Genomic DNA, 17,391 nt, shown 5'->3' with positions numbered 1-17,391 from the left:
AGACAAGAAAAGGCCCTTCGGATCTGCTTCCTGGGTCGTGCTGGAGTTGTGGGTAGGAAAGACAAGTGTGATATTGCTCCCTAGAAGACAAGAGCTTGACTTTCAAACCAGGAAAAGTCCGATCTGAGCTTAACGCGGTGGTGGATGCAGAATGTCACAACCTGCATAGATGCCCAGGCTGAGCCTCTCATTGGCCTGATTGAATCAGGGCATCCTGGATCCAAAGGTATTTACGTCTCTCCTCCTCGGCCTGCGAGAATGTTAGCCGAGACCCAGGTTTCTCATTCCGGCTGAGGGCACTGCTGGTTATTTTTGGAGGGGGAAAAAAAAAGACTGGAATTTGATGGTGGAGGAAGGAGACAGGGACACGTGAAGGTGAAAGAGCAGGAGAGAAAAGAGGGGAGGAGCGAGAGAGTGATAAACCAGAAGTGGTGTTCTTCTCTCACGGGCTTTTGCTCTCCCATGGAAACCAGATGCCGAGGAGGAGGGTGGGGCTGCAGGGAGACCCTGGGCGCCCGCTTTGGCCTGGGAACCATTGCCCTGTGGGTTAGGAGTGCTGAGCAGCGATCGGCAATTCCAAGCCTGTTCATAGCCGGCTGTGTGGCCCGCGTAGAATCGCCTACACATACACGTGTGCCTTTTTCACCTCTGCCCCAGCGTCGGCTATTCAAAGGCTCTTCCAGCCGTTAACAGTCCATACTGGGCTCGGTGAATAATGGCTCTTGCTTGAATAGCGCCTCGCCTCTCTAAGTGCTTCCCAAACTAGGAGGGGGACTGAGCCGGCTGTTGTGCAGTGGGGAAGGCAGTGGGCTGGGATTCAGGAGCGCTGGTGTCCTGCCCCTGTTGTGTGACATGGGCAAGTTACTGCTCCAGGCTCCTGTCTCTCTGCCTTGCACGTACTGAGTGTCAGCTGTATGGCGCGAGGCCTGTGTGTATACACCGTGCAGCGCAGTGCACCCCTGACCCCAGCTGAGGCTGCTAGGTGCTGCTGCAATACATACAACAGCAGCAGCCGAGCTGTAGCCACTTCTGGGGTGGGGCCTGGCCACTGCTGAACAGCACACGACGACCCCAGCTGACAGTGTAGGACAGGGAAGGAAGGGCAGCGTATCTCATGGAAACCACAGGGCGAATGTGGACAGGTGGAAAGAAACCGCCAGGGCTGGGATTTGACCGAGCCGCTGGCTGGGGGGCACAGAAACGTGCAATAGGGGTCCTGGGGCTGATGGGACCGAAAAGAGTGGGGGAGAAGGGGTTCCACTCCCGTCCATCCCATCCTGAGCAGCGCTCCACTAGATGCAGGAGGGTAGACTCAGAGGATTCACGGGGGAAAGGAGGAATATCCGGGATGGGGGCCTTGCTTGGGGCACCTAAAGCCGACCCCACTGGGCCTTTAGCAACCCCTCCCCCCACACACACACACGCTGGCAGAAGACTTGCCATGGGAACTTCAGTGACCTCACGCTCCCCAAAGAGACAGCCCCTCCCTCGGCACAGATCCCTGGTGCCCTGCCGAGGCACCGAGTGAGCGCTGGACCCGAGGGAGGGACGCCCCCGTCTGAGTCTTCAGCTCCACCTGGGGGAGGGTCTGAATCAAAGTAGTGGCAGGTGTGGCCCCATGGGACCCGTGCACTAAAGAGTGGAGCCATGGCGCGTCCATGGCTGATGCAATCACGTCAGAGCCTACAAGGAAGGGGGGGGTGTCTCTGTGGGTTTACAATCAGCTGACAGAGAAGGGATGGGCTGTGAGGCACTTGGCATTGCAGCCCGAGGGGCAAATGGTCCTCCGTGCGATTCCCAGAGGGTCTGGAGGATCAGATGCAGCGAGATCTCTTGGCCCTTTAATCCCTTTGCCCTGGGGATCAAACCAGGCAGCTCCTGGAGTTGTCACTCAATAGCATGCATCTATAGACTCCAGTGGACCTGCTCATATGTATTTCGCCCATTCACTGTAGCAGCGTGGAGTTTAGGGGTGCCCTGCAGAACTCCTGGCTTTGCTTGGGCTCAATACTGTCTCAGAAATGTCTTGTAAATGTCTTGTACCAGGGGGTTGCCTGGTAAGTGAACTCCAAACAGGTGCTGTTAGAGATCAAAGGTTTCAGGGAGCATATCTAGTGGTTAGAGTTAAGCCTCCTTCAGTCTAGTGGCTCTTGGCCACTGCCTCGCTCTGTGACCTTGGTTGAGTCACTTAACCTTTCTGTTCCTCAGTTTCCCCATCTGTAAAATTTTTTTTGAGGGCATTTATCCAGCAGACCACACCAGTACACTTTTCCACTTGGACAGCAAATGACTGGGGACCATCCGATTACACCTGAGCCCCTGAGATTTAGGGGTGGGGGCAGGGGATGCTTCCTCTCTCTCGATCATAGCCCTGGAACTGCAGTGAATTGCTCTGAGAAGATGGCTGGCTCCAAGCCCCAGTGAGAGGCTGCCATCACCCAGATAAGCTTCCTCTAGGTCTTCCTGAAGCTGACATGGTTGGATGTACTGCTCCCCCATGAGTGATTAGCTCATTAGCGTAACTGCTTTCCCCAGCAGTAGGCGAAATTTTGGAAGCAGGTTGGGTGCCGCGTTACAGCTGGGCCATTTCACCGGCAATTAATCTTCATCAGAGCAGCCTGGCCCGGACTTCCACTGCCTCCCCAGACATGAGCGCCTCTTGCCCATCTTCCCAGCCCGGCCAAGGGGAGACGGCTTCAGGACGGGGGCTGGAAGGGAGCAGAAGTGCCACGGCTGTGTGCGAGAGGCGGATGTGAACTGGGGCCTGGGGTTCACCTGGTCAGTCATTTTCAGCAGTCCTGGAATCAAAGCGTGAGGCGTGAGTCAATGCACAGGCCACCGGCTGTTTCGGAGGCGCCTGTGTCCTCCATCCAACAGCTGTTGTCTCCTGTGAATGTGGGTCTTTGGAGGGTGCTACTGTGTGTGAGGAGAGAGGGAGGGGATGAGCTAGACCCTGGTGTTTGGAGCTGAATGCGTGGCTGGTTCGCAGGAGGCTTGTGGCTTGTAGAACCATAGGGCTGGAAGGGACCTCAAGAGGGCATCTAATCCATCCCGCAGCTGTGGACTCAGTTCCCATCTCTGCTGTCGACTCAACTGGCCGATCACGTAGGGCCAGATTTTTTCAGAGCCACGCAGCCAGCGTGCTGAGCTGCTGAAAAAGTCAAGCCATTAATTCTCACCTCGCGTTGCATGAGAACCTCTGAATTTTCAGCTACCTGCTGGGGCTTCCCCTCTCCAGCTTCACTTTCCAGGCTCTAGGAGCATCCCAGGCATGAGTTAATATCTGATGATCAAATAAACTAGATAAAAGCTTTTCTTGAGACGAGAATCACTCACGAGAGATACAGGAGCAGGAAACTTTTCATTCTGGCTAGTCGAGTTAGAACAAGCTAGGCTGGATTCCGTCTGCCTCCATCCGCCCAACAAAGCAGTTACGGGCCAAGGTAAGATTTTCTTGGCTCCGACCACAAGAGGAAGGGTGGCCTTCCGTATGACCCCAGTGCTAAGCGGTGTGGTTAAGCTGATTTACACCAGCTGTGGATCTGGCCCACTCCAGTTCATGCCTCCACATGTAGGGATCCAACCATGGTACGGGGCACCTCCGCAGAGCTGTGATCAGAGGCGCTTTGCCCACCGGGGCGTGGGGGCAGTGGCCCCCATGCATGCTGGGAGCCATTAAGGAAATTCCCCCAAAAGGTGGTATGCACCCCAGTGATTCCCCTTAGGAGGCGGAGCTCCAGGCTTCTTCAGGGCCCCTGGGCAACAAGGCAGCACGTGCAGCATGGGCTAGTGGGTAGGGCGCAGGGCTGGCAGCTAGGAGAGCTGTGCTCTAGTCCGGAGTCTCTGCCTTGTGTTGCATGACCTTGGTCAAGCACTTTTCCATTCTGTGCCTCTACTTCCCTTCCGGACCTTTGTCTGCTTAGATTGTGGTGGTGTCCAGCTTGGCTTCATGCTGCGCTTTCCCATAGCCCTGCGCTGTCCATGGGCAATAAGAGCCTGTGGAGGTGGGCCCCCCCACACCTTGCCCTCCCCGCCTACCCCTGGTAGAGTGCCCGTGGCAGCCAGCATCTCTGGGCACAAGGCCCTGGAGCTCCCGCCACCCCTTCGAATGGGCAGGGGCGGCTGGGGGGAGGCAGTGGGCATTGGGGACGGCTTTTTCTGCACAGAGTCGGAGCCGTGTTTCTCAAACCCCCCCCCACCAAGCCTCCCCACACTTCCACATCCAGCGAGGTCCTTAAAAGCTTCCGCACAGGCCGCAACAGACGGCTACGTTGCCTGGCAACCGGCAGTACATTAGATCGAGTGAATTAAAATAGCTCTGGATGTTGACCCTTCGCAAACAAAACTTGGAGCAGTTAACGAGCCCCGTAGCTGCCACTTGTCCCTGTGCCCCGTGCATGGCCTTGAGCCACGCTGCCAGGGAGCAGCATGCCAGGGCCTGCAGGCCAAACCTTGTGGTCCTGACCCAGAACCCACTCCTGGGGTGAATTACACCCCCAGTCTCCATTCTGCCAGGCGCTTTACAACCCCTGGGCAGGGCACAAGGGCCTTGAAAGGAGGGAACCAACCCCAGGGGATACCTCCCCCCACCTTGAAACACACCAGCCCCCTATACCAGTTCTGCGCCCAGGCGTGGACCCCCACTGTTACAAAGGGGGAAACTGAGGCACAGAGCAGGGCAATGACTTGCCCAGGGTCACAAATGGCTTCTGTGGCATTGCTGGGAATAGTGCCCAGTTCTCTGGCGTCCCAGACCGGTGCTTTAAGTACTCCGGAAAGACAAGTGGCTCAGTTTGTTACCCATATGTAAAGAGATGACTGTACAAGTTCAGAGCTCTGTGGGGGAACAGACAGAAAGAGGGAGCAGATCCCATTAGCGTAATCTGTTCTTAACTGGCACATGTATGGGGCTAAATTGTGCCCACGAGTATGATTTCCATGCCAAGGAGAAAAGGCCACGCAGAGTGTCCTTTGGGTGGGGAAGGGAGCTGGAAACAGGGTTAGCACTGGCATCTCCTGCACCTGGAGAAGGGGCACTGGGCCAGTCCCTCTGCCCAGGGGCTCGGGGAGTTGGGCCTGGCCTGCCCAGCTGTGCCGTCTCTGAGATGCAGAGCCCTACTGACCTCTCTAGGCAGGCCCCCAGTGCGCTCAGGGCATGGTATCTGAATGGTTTTGGCCATTTCCTGCCTGGATCTGTTGATCATTGATCACCCTCTCGCAGCGGGGCAGTCCCAGTGTGCCCCAGGGCACCTGAACCAGGACTCCCATTCGTTCCCAAGTAGCCTGCCAGGGTGGGCGCCCGGATGCAGGTTCCCTTAGGAAGCAGGGGATACAGCGGCTGGCCAAGGCAGCCTGGAGAAGTCGCTCCCTCCAGGCTCCAGGGGGTGGTTTCCCCTCTTGTGCCGGTGGGTGGAAGGAAATGACTGGAGTGTGGGCTTCTGGCCAGAGCCGTGGGCTCCTAAGGTCTGGCCGAGGTTAGGCTCTGAAGGAGAAGAGCCATTCGCCGTGGGGGGAGAGAACTCCACGGCCATTGAAGTCAGCGGGGGTTTAACCGCCCCCTCAGTGGTGGGCGTCTCTCTGCTCATTGGCAAAGTGGGCCACAAGTTGGGGCTTGTGCTGGGCTCCTCTCTGCTCCCGAGTGCTCAGGGCGCAGCAACAAGAGCCACTGATGCATCTGCCTGAGTGGGCCAGACACTCAGCTCGGTGACACTGAGGTGTTCCGGGCCAGCGCCCTCAATTTCCCCACAATGCATTGCTGCAAAGCGGTGGACGCGCAAACCAGACTGACGCACTCTAGGGCCGGAGGGGAGCCTCTTTGTCCCAGCTCTGGAACTCATGCATTGAGATTGCTCAGCAGGTTTCCTTGTCTCTGTTCTCCTAACTATGGGGAGCCTGCAGGGGGTTATGGGGTACTCGCTCCCTGTACTGAGGAGATGTTCCTTCCTTTTTTCTAAGCCATGCAAACTGCACCCCCAAGGCTTTTTGCAATGGGAACCTGATACGAATAATTAAGTTTTGTACTTAATTTCATAACCTACTTCCCAAGAGACATGCAGTAGCCAGATTTCATCGACAGGCTCTAGGGATATTGGAGGCTGCACGGGTGCCTGGTAATTCACTATCGGTACCTAATCGTTGTCTCAGCTTGCAGGTAGCTGTGGCTTTCCTCCCAGCACACCCAGCTCTCGCAAACCTTTTCATTAGCTGAGGAGCGCGGCTGGGGTTTTCCTGCAGTGAGGATGCAAAGTGGCCATCATAGAACCACCTAGACTTGTGCAAAATGCACCCTTTGAGCTTGTGTTTAATGAAATAATCCAGTTCAACAAGATGACCCAAGGACTGATGGTGCTTTGCTACCGCCAGGGAATCAAAAGAGATGGCTTGGTTCAGCAGTGCAGAGAGATCTCTTCTCAAGCTGCATGTCTTGGGCGAGGGTGGGGAGGAGGGTAGAATTGTATCAGAGCTCTCAGAGACGGCTGAATCTGGCTTCCCTTGAAGCCAGTGACCAAACTCCTTTTACCAAAGGAAGGATCAAATTAAGATGCGGGGAAGCAGTTCTGAAGCAGGTTGAATGCCACCACTACCCGAGGGGATGACTGACTGGTGTGTAACCACCCCCCTGCTCTGGCTGTCTGTTAGCGCTGAACCCGGGACTTCTGGCTCGAAAAGCGAGAGCCGCTGCTATGTGATCTTAACAACCAGCTCTGTAGCTCTTAGGCAATAGTGCACGGTCCAGCCTCCACAGGGAGACAGAAGAGCCGCATTATAAATCTGGCTACAGTGATAAGCACGTGGGTTGCCTTACTGTGAATACAGATTTGAATCCCAGCTGGGTCAGCTCTTCTTAGATTTTCCAGGGGTAGGTGACCATGGTCTTGTGGTGCTATTTGAAATGCAGCTCTCCTCTAACGAGGGGCTATATTAAGTGACACCTCCTCATTCCAGAGACCTGCTTCCTTGTGTGCATCAGTCGGATCTGCTGGCTTGAGGAACCAAAATGGGTTGTGGCTACATTTCATTCCTGTTGGCCCTCCTGAGGCATCAGCAGCAGAATTGTTGGCAAAGTTCCAACCAGTTAAACCCTACATGGAATCCTGGTTTAGATATGGGGGTGGCGGCTGCAGAGTTGTGATCCAGGGCAAATAGGAAGATAGTGGGGTTGCATAGATGTCACCGACGGCATGGTTTGGCCAGCAGAACCTTGATTACTGGTGATGATGTGCAAGAAAGAAAAGAACCCAGCTTGACTCTCAGATCCCAGGCATTTGCTAGTAAACGGATCAGGTTTGAGCTGGAAATCCTGTTGACACGATGAACCCAGATGCCATTTCTGCAGTCTCTTTGCTGAGTAGGGCCTCACTTTCTAAAGCCATCCAAGTTGGACCTCGCTGCAGTTGGTCCAGGGATGGGATCCCCTGTTGAAGGAGGGTCTTTCACGTGATGCTTTTATTGCTGGATGACATGGGATCTGTGCCCACTGCGCAGTGTCCTTTCATTTGCATCCCCATGGCTCCAGGACCCCTCCTGGATTAGAATCTCCTTCTCTCTCTGCCTTAACGGCAGCTGCCCTGCCTGGCTGCCGGCGTCCGTCCCCAAAGTGCTGAGAAGCAGATTAGAACAGCTCGTCCCCCATTAAGCTGTCAGTATTAATTAGGCAGAGTGGCTTAGTGCTCAGCTGTAGATTTTTTCCTTCCTCCTGGTTGGGGAGAGGGAAGCTGGAAATGACTTACCATGAATTTGTTTCTCTCCCTCGCAGGGGCTGCGGAGTTGGTGGGCACACGCTGGGATGGCCGTCTATAACAACGGGGCCAAGATGCCTTCCCCCCAGGAGGCGGCCAATGGCTTTCCCCAACCCGGCGCCTCCGGCACCTGGCACAAGCCGGAGGAGGAGGCACGGCTGGTGGAGCCCAGCCTGGTGAAGAAGGCTCACCGGGAGATCCTGGATCACGAGCGGAAGCGGCGGGTGGAGCTGAAGTGCATGGAGCTGCAGGAGATGATGGAGGAGCAAGGGTGAGTGATGTCCTTCTGGAGGAGGCTGCTTTCCTGAGTGTGGTGGGGGGGACCGTTTCTCCCCTAGCAAAGCCCACACCATACACTCCAGTCTAGGCACACTGCTCTCCAGCATTGCACGGTCCTAAGAGGCCACCAGAGCTAGGCCAACTGCAACCCAGTACATCGCACCCCGGAGCAGGTCATTAGCCATCCTCACCCACAGCAGGGCAGTGCCTGGGAATCCCCGGTCCCCAGCCCCATATTCAATCCACTAGACCATGCTGGATTTCTCCACCACTCGCCACGCTGCATTCTAGGCCAGGGCTGCTCACGTTACGGCCTGAGAGCAGGTAATAAAGACGTAGCCTCTGTCTAGTGCTTTATACATCCCCAGTGCTCGACAGACGCTGGCCTGAAGGATCAAAAATAGGGGCTTCAAGTAAGGCCCCTGTGGCTGAATGTAGGTGGGTTTTACAAAAGTGCCCAGGTGAGTTAGGAGCAAAGGTCCTATTGACTTGAGTGGGGTTTGTGTGCCTACATCCCAGAGGCATTTCTGAAATCTGTAGCTAAATATGGATTTTGGAGACTAAGCTGTGGCTCCTCTGGTTGGAAACATTGGCCATTGCCTCATTCCAGCTCTGTGTTATCTGACAAGGCAAAGGCTCAGCTCCTCGAGGTGCTTAGGTACCTAATACCTGTTGATTTCAATGGAAGTTAGGAGCCCCAAGACCTTTGAGGATCTGGGCCAAAGTGTCTGAGCCCAAGAGCACAGAGCGGTCGGTGTCAGAGCCAGGATTAGCACTCAGGATCTCCCAGCCCTGTGCCTGTTCGTGCAGACTGGTGGTCAGTCAGAGGAAGCAAAGGAGAGGCTGGAATGGCAGAGTGCAGGGTGGTTCATGCGGTGGGTTCTCTCCCTTGTGTGGGGGTGTGGGGCCAAATCTTACTGAGCCCAGGCCTGGGAGAGCACTGCAGAGTATGATCAGAGACAGGCAGATAAACGGAGGGACAGTGAGATGCATCGTTAGCCCAAAACGTAATGTGTCCATGTTTTTCTGTCCTGTTCAGAAGCTACAAGATGCCCAAGTGGCTGCCTCCTGGTTCTGAATACCCTCTCACTGTCTGATCACAGGGTAACCCATGACCCTTCCACACACGATCCTTCTTTTCCATATCTGTCATTGTCTCCCAGCCTTTCCTGACAGTCTTCCCACCATAGGCATTTCTCCAGCTGGGTGGGCAGGCAAGAGGCCATCTGCACTGACAACACCCAGAGCTGTCTGGAGCTGCCAGACTGGGGCATTCACACATGGAGAGAGGCTGTCTTAGAATCATAGACTATCAGGGTTGGAAGGGACCTCAGGAGGTCATCTGGTCCAACCCCCTGCTCAAAGCAGGACCAATCCCCAATTTTTGCCCCAGATCCCTAAATGGCCCCCTCAAGGATTGAACTCACAACCCTGGGTTTAGCAGGCCAATGCTCAAACCACTGAGCTATCCCTCCCCTCCATCTTTCTATCTCCAAAGGCTGGTCCAGAGAGCTTTGCAGCAAGCCCGGCCCCATGCCAGGTGCACGGGCTGGCAGCATGATGGCCCAGGTGTATCTTTCATCAGGGCGTAGATGGGACGGGAGAACCCAGGCAAAGATCAGCCACCGGAATGAATCCAGAGGAAACGCCCAGCTGACCGAGTTAGGACAGCATCCCAACCAAAGCAGAGCTCACGTGGGCGTATCTAATCATTCGAGCTCTGGGCAAGCTAGAGGGTGTGGTTTGCATTGCGAAAAGAGTTTGGTGATCATATTTCAATTAGGGACATAGGAAACTCCAGACTGGATCACACCCATGATCCATCTTGTCCAGGATCTTGTCTCAGACAGTGCCCAGCACCAGATGCCGCAGAGGAAGGTGCAGGAAACCCCACCATAGCACATTTCTGCCCCCCCATGAAGGTCTCATCCTAATTAGAGATTGGTTTAAGGCCTGATGCAGGAAGTTTAATATCCCTTCCAAAAATATATTAACATTAACCGTTATAACTTCGGATATTCTGGTTATCCATATCCATATCCCATCCCTCTTTGATTCTTCCTAAGTTTTTGGCCTTAGCCGCATCCAGTAACAATGAGTTCCACTGTCTAATTATGCAAATTTCAGCCCCAGTTGTTCCCTGTCTGGGTTAAATTCTCCATATGGGTGGGAGTCCTTAGTCTCCATGCAAAGGCTCGCTGGAATGCCTGAAGGTATTTTTGAGAGACGGGGCTGTAGAAATGCATGTTTTCTCTGTTTGCTAAAATTTTCTTCTCCCTTTTCTTGAGTGGAGAGGAGGGGGTGCCTTTCTCAGAAAGTCTTACTGAGAACAAAGGCCAAACGCCTCATGCACGTAGGGTCCAGATTTTCAAGAGAAGGTGCACGTGGGAGCCAGTGGGCATGAATATCTGGCCCTAATCTCTTCTGAAAACTGGGCTTTGATCCTTGTTGACACCCAGTGCTCACAGTGCCTTTGGCAAGATTCAGGTTAGAAATTCAGTGCTGCAGGAGTAACATGGGTTTGAAGTGAAGAAGGATTGCGGGTTACCTGTACTGTGAGTGAGTCATTGACTAGAACATAAGAACGGCCACACTGGGTCAGACCAAAGGTCCATTTAGCCCAGTATCCTGTCCTCTGACAGTGGCCAATGCCAGGTGCCCCAGAGGGAATGAACAGAACAGGTCATCATCAAGTGATCCATCCCCTGTCACCCATTCCCAACTTCTGGCAAACAGAGGCTAGGGACACCATCCCCGCCCATCCCAGCTAATAGCCATTGAGGGGCCTATGCTCCATGAGTGGAAGGATAGCTTGTTAGATAGTGGAAGGATAGTGGTTTGCTTGATTGCTTGCAAGAAGCTAGACCTGAGTGCAATTCTCTTCTCAGACACAGACTGGGTAAGTCATGGCATCTCTCTGTGCCTCGGTTTCCCTGTCTGTACCATAGGGGTAATAGCCTAGCCTTGCTTCTCCTGGGTGCTGTGAGGCTAAATGCAGCAAAGATTGTGGCATGCGGCTATTAAGGGACTTGCACATCGGTACCAGAGTTGGGTACACAATGGAGTGGTGCGTTGCATGGGTTTATGTTGCAAAGTTTATCTCTGCCAAGAGAAGTCCTCGAGCCTTCAGCGGGGGCGGGGGCAATGTTCTGCTCTCAGATCACCGCAGCAGGGATTCTGATCTCCTGGCTAAACTCGTTTCTAGCTTGGTTTCACCACCTAAGTGGGGATTTGCACTAGAAGCCCTGTTTGAAACAAAAGAAAAGGAGTACTTGTGGCACCGTAGAGATTAACAGATTTATTGGAGCATAAGCTTTCGTGAGCTACAGCTCACTTCATCGGATGCATATTGTGGAAAATACAGTGGGGAGATTTATATACATAGAGAACATGAAACAATGGGTGTTACCATGCACACTGTAACGAGAGTGATCACTTAAGGTGAGCTATTACCAACAGGAGAGCGGAGGTGGGGGGGACCTTTTGTAGTGATAATCAAGGTGGGCCATTTCCAGCACTTGACGTCTGAGGAACAGTGGGGGGTGGGGTGGGGGGGATAAACATGGATAAACAGCTTATGCTCAAATAAATTTGTTAGTCTCTAAGGTGCCACAAGTACTCCTTTTCTTTTTACGGGGAAATAGTTTTCCTTTGTGTAATGACCCATCCACTCCCAGTCTCTATTCAAGCCTAAGTTAATTGTATCCAGTTTGCAAATTAATTCTAATTCAGCAGTCTCTCGTTGGAGTCTGTTTTTGAAGTTTTTCTGTTGAAGAATTGCCACTTTTAGGTCTGTAATCGAGTGACCAGAGAGATTGAAGTGTTCTCCAACTGGTTTTTGAATGTTATAATTCTTGATGTCTGATTTGTGTCCATTTATTGTTTTATGTAGAGACTGTCCAGTTTGGCCAATGTAAATGGCAGAGGGGCATTGCTGGCATATGATGGCATACATCACATTGGTAGATGTGCAGGTGAAACCTGTTTGAAACCTGATCTGGCCACATCCTTGGTTAGACCCTGCAACTGTGTTTAAAGCGAGATCTCCAACTCAGTGCAATGGCCGGCGTAGAAGGGAGCTAAGCATAGATTCAAATCCAAGTGATCTATCTGTGTCCAACTCCCCAACCCCTGAATCTCTCCATGAGGACGTCCTCCGGAGCCCGTGTCGGCTCTGCTCCTGCTCGGTGCATCATCCCAATGGCTGATGCCGGGCCAGGCCTGACATGTGCCCAGCCTTCGATAGATAACCAGGTCCCTGCACTGCTCCACAGCCAAACCCTGACTTCCTCCCGGAGTTCACAGGGCTTGGGAAAGAGGCTGTGGAGAAAACAGAGCAGCTGGCAGGCAGCTGAATGCTCCATGGCTTGGTTTACAGTGGAGGTGGGAGAGGGTGTTTCATTGCTTGCTTTGTTTACTACTGCTCTTGGTGAAAGTAGCTGATAAATTATTGAGTTTTCCAATTATTCCCTGGCCTCCAAGGGGGCGGAGGTGGCAGGCACTTGACATGCTCTGGGCACTGGGTGAGATTGGCTTTCACGCTCAGCAGCCAAGGCAAACGCTGGCTGTGATTCACCCCCGCTGGGTTCTCCTGCGCACCTCACCCCCAGCCCGAGCCTGGCTTGTGTTGTCTTCCCTCTGCATTGTTCGGGCTGGAACAAGAAATAGCAGCAGAGATGAGAGGGAAACCCTATGGGTGGCAGGTCTGTGTTGGCACCCAGGGCAGCTGGCTTTGATAGCCCTTCCATGGAATGGCTGGGGGACCACATGGGGAGAATGTAACGACCGGTCTAGTCTGTTCTATGTAGATGCTTCTACCATGCTCGTCATCTGAGCACCTTCCTGTCATGCATCAAGCCATGTGTTTATTCATCATCGAAATCCCTTGAGTCCAGTCTGGTTCGAGGGTTGGGGAGAATCCAAAAGCCTTTTGGGCCTTGGAATTGATTCCGTTTAGGTTAACAAAAGGAGTCTGAATTTGCGTAACCAGCACAGGGTGGGGCTTTGTTGCGCTCTAGTGGCTGGTCAGCATAAGAATACAAGAGCCTACTACTGCTACAAGCTCATGGAGCTTTAGCTCAAGAGGTAGAGACTCTGGCTTGTTTTAGCATGGCAGGTGCGTGGTTCAAATGCTGCTGCTACCTCGTGTTAAAAGGTGTTTTTTCCCTTGGAAATTTAACTTCCTGGATTGGTAGTTTTTCCAAGTGATTCAGTTAAAAACGTATCTCTCTGGCTAAAGGACCACGTCCGGTCCTTGTGCCAGATACAGCTGCTTGGCTGGAAGTAGGGGGTACATACATCACGGCTATTGTAGCGATGGGGCCAAAAAGGAACCTCAAACCAACTCTCCCCACTCCCCTGAGTACTGGAGAATAGGGCAAGGTTGGTGTCTGGGATCCGGGTTCCCACACTTGTGGGTCCGGGTCAGATTTGAAGGAGGGGCCCATCTGCAGCGGGAGATGGCAAGCATCTTGCCAGGTCAGTAGATCATGTGAAATTTCTGCCCTTGCTGCGGTCACGTCGGAACCCAAGCTCCGTCTCAGACCCGAATCCACATCCAAACCTCCTTCCTGCTCTTTTCCCCCTAGATGTTCTGTTCCCTTCTCCTCTTCGCTCCTTTCCTGCATGGAGCGATGCGAGCTGCTGTGTAATCAGCAGCCCCGGGGCATGGTGTCACTAGGCAGCATTGGCTGTGGCCAGCCAAGCCAGAGAGAACTGCAGGGTCTGTCTGTGTCCAGCTGCCCGACAGAAACTTCCCTGGATGTTCATTCCAGCCAGGTCCCCTCTCTTCTCTGCTATGGCAGCTTCTGTATGGACCTAGTGATCCAGTCAGACCTTCCACCCACCATGGTCAGAATTGCATCCCTGCTTATCTCGCGAAAGAGATTCTCGCTACTCGCCTGCCCCCATGGCTTCGGAGCCTGGCCCAGCAGATCCAGTGCACTTCCTCTGTGGCATGTGCTGGGGGCTTTGAGCAGGGGGTTGGACTAGGTGACCTCCTGAGGTCCCTTCTAACCCTGATGTGCTATGATTCTGTGACAGAACACCTGGACCTAGCCTGGCATGCGTATCCCGGTCCCTGGGCTGGCGGGGGTTAGGGCTGGGCCAGCAGAGAAGTGGCCATGGGAATGGTGGGTTTGCCACGATGTCAATGCACTGACCTAGGGCTGGGATGGGCAGTGCCACGGGGTTTACTCACAGCCACTCTGCGCCTGTGGAGGAAAATTCCCTAGCCTGGGTCCGCTGAGTGGGCATGCGGACCTCACGGCAAATATATTTGTTTTCATTTTAAGTTGGTTCATCTTGATGATCTTTCAAGTAGCATTTCTCTGTCAAGATGTAGATTTTGGAAGATAAGCTGTCAGACTTGTAGTCCGAGTCCAGCATAGAAAGGTCACTGTAGTTGCCTTGCTTCCAGAAAGCCTAAGAACATATGTCTCTGGTTCAATTAGCGGAGAAGAAAGTGGAGATGGTCACGCTGCTGGTATACGTTTGATTTTATTTTCATGTTGCTGATCAGTGAGCATTTAGTCAGCTGGCTTTGTTGCAGGAGGGGGTGTGGCTTGCCATTCAGAAGAACTGGTTTCTATTTCTGGCTCTGCCACTAGCCTGTTGGGTGACCTTCGGCAAGTCATGTCACTGCTCTGTGCCTCAGTTTCCCCACCTGTAAAACAGGGATAATGACACCAATCTCCTTTGTAAAGCGCTTTGAAATCTACTGATGGAAAGTGGCCTATGATTAACAAGTTGTGCTGGGGGTTTTCTCATTCCTTATTTTTAGGGGAATTATATTTGGAGGTTGATATTGAGCTTTGGGATCTAGAACTGAATGGAGAGCTGCCTCCTTAGACTCCTTAGAATTTATTTTAGGATTGATTATTTTTAGTACTAATTGGATGAGTCAGCTCCAGTCCAATACTGGGACTAATTTGTTTGATTTTGCTTTGATCGTTTGAATGTAGCAGTGTTAATAAAAGCTCAGCTCTGGAGAGATGTTTTCTCGATATTTTTAGGTTTAAGAGTTTTTAACAACTGTTTATAAGAAACAAAACTATTCCTGGATCACTTTTTCCCCACTAAATAACATGGGTCCAAAACCTTTGAAGGCCTGGGGGTGGATACCAGGCGGTCCACCTAAAACCCCGACCAGCTACCCCTAAATTAGTCTGGGAGTTTGTCTACAGTGCAGTCAGAGGTGGGAAAGGAGCATGTGTAGACAAACCCAAACTAGTTTTGGTCTAGCTAGCACCAGTTACAATAGCAATGAAGTCACAGCGGGACTCATGCCACAGCTTCACCGCTGCTGTTCTTGGAGCTAGCCAGATCAAAGCTAGGTTGGGTTTGTCTACACACACTCCAGTCAACCTCGGATTGCACTGTAGACGTACCCTGTGGCTCTCCAGTAATTGGCACCCACAACAGGGACCCTGTTAGATCTTGAATGAAAAGTTTATCCTTATTGGAACATTGGCACCCAGATGGCATGAGGATGAATGGCAATCTAAAGCCCTGCGATAGAACGGTCATGTATCCTGGGGCCTGTTCTTTGAATCAACAGACTGTCACAGCACCAGGCGAGCCATACTGCAAAAACCAGAACCAGCCCTCGGTTCCAGCGAGCACCCTTTAGTGGTTTTGCGAGTGACAGAGACCGGCTGAGAAACGGCTTTGGAGTTTTTCTGAATTGCTTTATTGATTATCTGAATTTTAGCTTTGAATGACAAAGGGAGGGCAAGCTCTCCAGTGTGACTGGCAAAGGGACTGGGATCTAAATGCTTACTGATTGCCATTTCTCTTTGGGCAAGGGGCTTCCTGAATCGAAACTGACAAGCGTGTTCTGACTTTTAAAGGTGTTTCACGCTCTGTATCTCTGCCTTTGCCAGCAAGTGCATTTTGAGAAGCTTCAGGTTACAGTGGGAGTTACAGCTAGGAAGTCTTTGGTTCTCCTGCTTTTGTGCCTCTTCTTGCCCAAATCGCTTAACAGGGCCCATGCAAATAGGCTATTAGGCTCCCAATTCGCTGTCCGGGATTTGCGAGGTTGCCCATTTGTGCGTTATTTGGCAGGTCCTATTTAGCTGACAGTGTTGCTGTTCAGTGCATGTAGCTACAGCTGGGAGAAACCGGTCAGAAGATTTGAAGAGGTCACCTTTAAAGAAGGGAGGAGGGAAGTGGAGATAGAGACGGGATTATCTTCACTGACCACTGGGTGCTGCTCTTGGACCACAGCGTTACAGCTGCCAGCACAGGTCTCTGGCGGTCACCTCGGGGTCCTGAGAGGTGGGCTGAAGACATTCCATCCTGGACTCCAGACTTTGGGGGCCACAAACAAGCTGGGGATTGTCTCCTCTGAGGAGTCTTCTCAGATCTAACAAGGTGTGTCCTTCTGGCATACAGCATAGCATCACAGACCTTAGAGATGGGACGGGTTCAGTCAGTCCATCTCCCTGCCAGTGCAAGACTCCCCTAGAGAGATGCTTGGCTGTATTCATTTTCTTGTTTAGATCTGTGCCCAATCAGTGGTGTTTTCAGGGCTTTTGGATTTTGTCAGGGCACACACTTAACCAAGCTGTGCCTTGGTTTCCCCAGCTGCAAAATGAGGATAATGAGGCTCTCTTTGTTCTGTTCACTGCTTTGAAATCCATGGATGGAGCTTTCTCTGCGAGAGTGAAGGATATTTTATGAAGCGGATTCAGCACTGCAAAAGATCTCCAAGGCAGAGAGTGTATTTTTTTTTTTTTTTTGCTGTGTGTTCTTTGTGTGTTCTCAGTGTATTCTTTGCTGTGCAGCGCCTAGTGGGAACCTGATCCTTGTGTCGGGTTCCTAGGGGCAGTGTGGTCTAGTGGGATAGAGCCCTGGCGTGGGACTCGGGCAACCTGGATTCTAGTCTCAGCTCTGCTGGGTGACCTTAGACAAGTCACTTCCGACCCCTCGTGCCTCAGTTTCCCCAGTAGTTTGAGAGCTACTGGTGAAAACTGCTATGTCAGAGCTAGGCATTGTTATTATTGGGCTCTATAATGAATCAACAGAAAACGTTAGCATGCACACACAAAAAAAAGGAATACAAAACATAACCTCTCTCTGCCTCTCTCTGGTGTTTCACTGGTACCCATCAGTGCAGGACTAGATGTACATATCTCAGCACCCACCCGGCCAGATTTGTAGCAGAGTTCAACTCCCATTTCGGCACCAAAATAAGGGCCTGATTTTAAACAATGCTCAGCACCCCAGAAGTCCCTGTGGGACACATAAGGCCAGATTTTCCAAAGGGCTCAGCACCCAGCCTCCACCCAAGGCCTAGAGGCCCAGAACCCTGAAATCAGTGGAAATTAGGTGCCTAAATACCTTTGATGTGGGCCAGAGTCCTTTGGAAAAT

General features: G+C 52.4%; 1 protein-coding gene across 2 annotated transcripts in view; it reads left to right on the top strand.

The window, feature by feature from the left end:
* The window catches only part of SRRM3 (serine/arginine repetitive matrix 3), a 171,277-nt gene that overhangs the window by 74,634 nt on the left and 79,252 nt on the right, over nt 1–17,391 (top strand). For both annotated transcript variants that reach the window (XM_048824476.2, XM_048824475.2), the window contains one exon: nt 7,757–8,010. In XM_048824476.2, coding sequence (XP_048680433.2) covers nt 7,787–8,010 — 224 coding nt within the window. In that variant the 5' untranslated portion in view covers nt 7,757–7,786. The remainder of the gene's footprint in view (nt 1–7,756; nt 8,011–17,391) is intronic.

The sequence above is a fragment of the Caretta caretta genome, chromosome 17, assembly GCF_965140235.1.
Source record: "Caretta caretta isolate rCarCar2 chromosome 17, rCarCar1.hap1, whole genome shotgun sequence".
In the NCBI taxonomy this organism is placed as follows: Eukaryota; Metazoa; Chordata; order Testudines; family Cheloniidae; genus Caretta; species Caretta caretta.
This window is presented reverse-complemented; position numbering and strand designations above follow the sequence as displayed.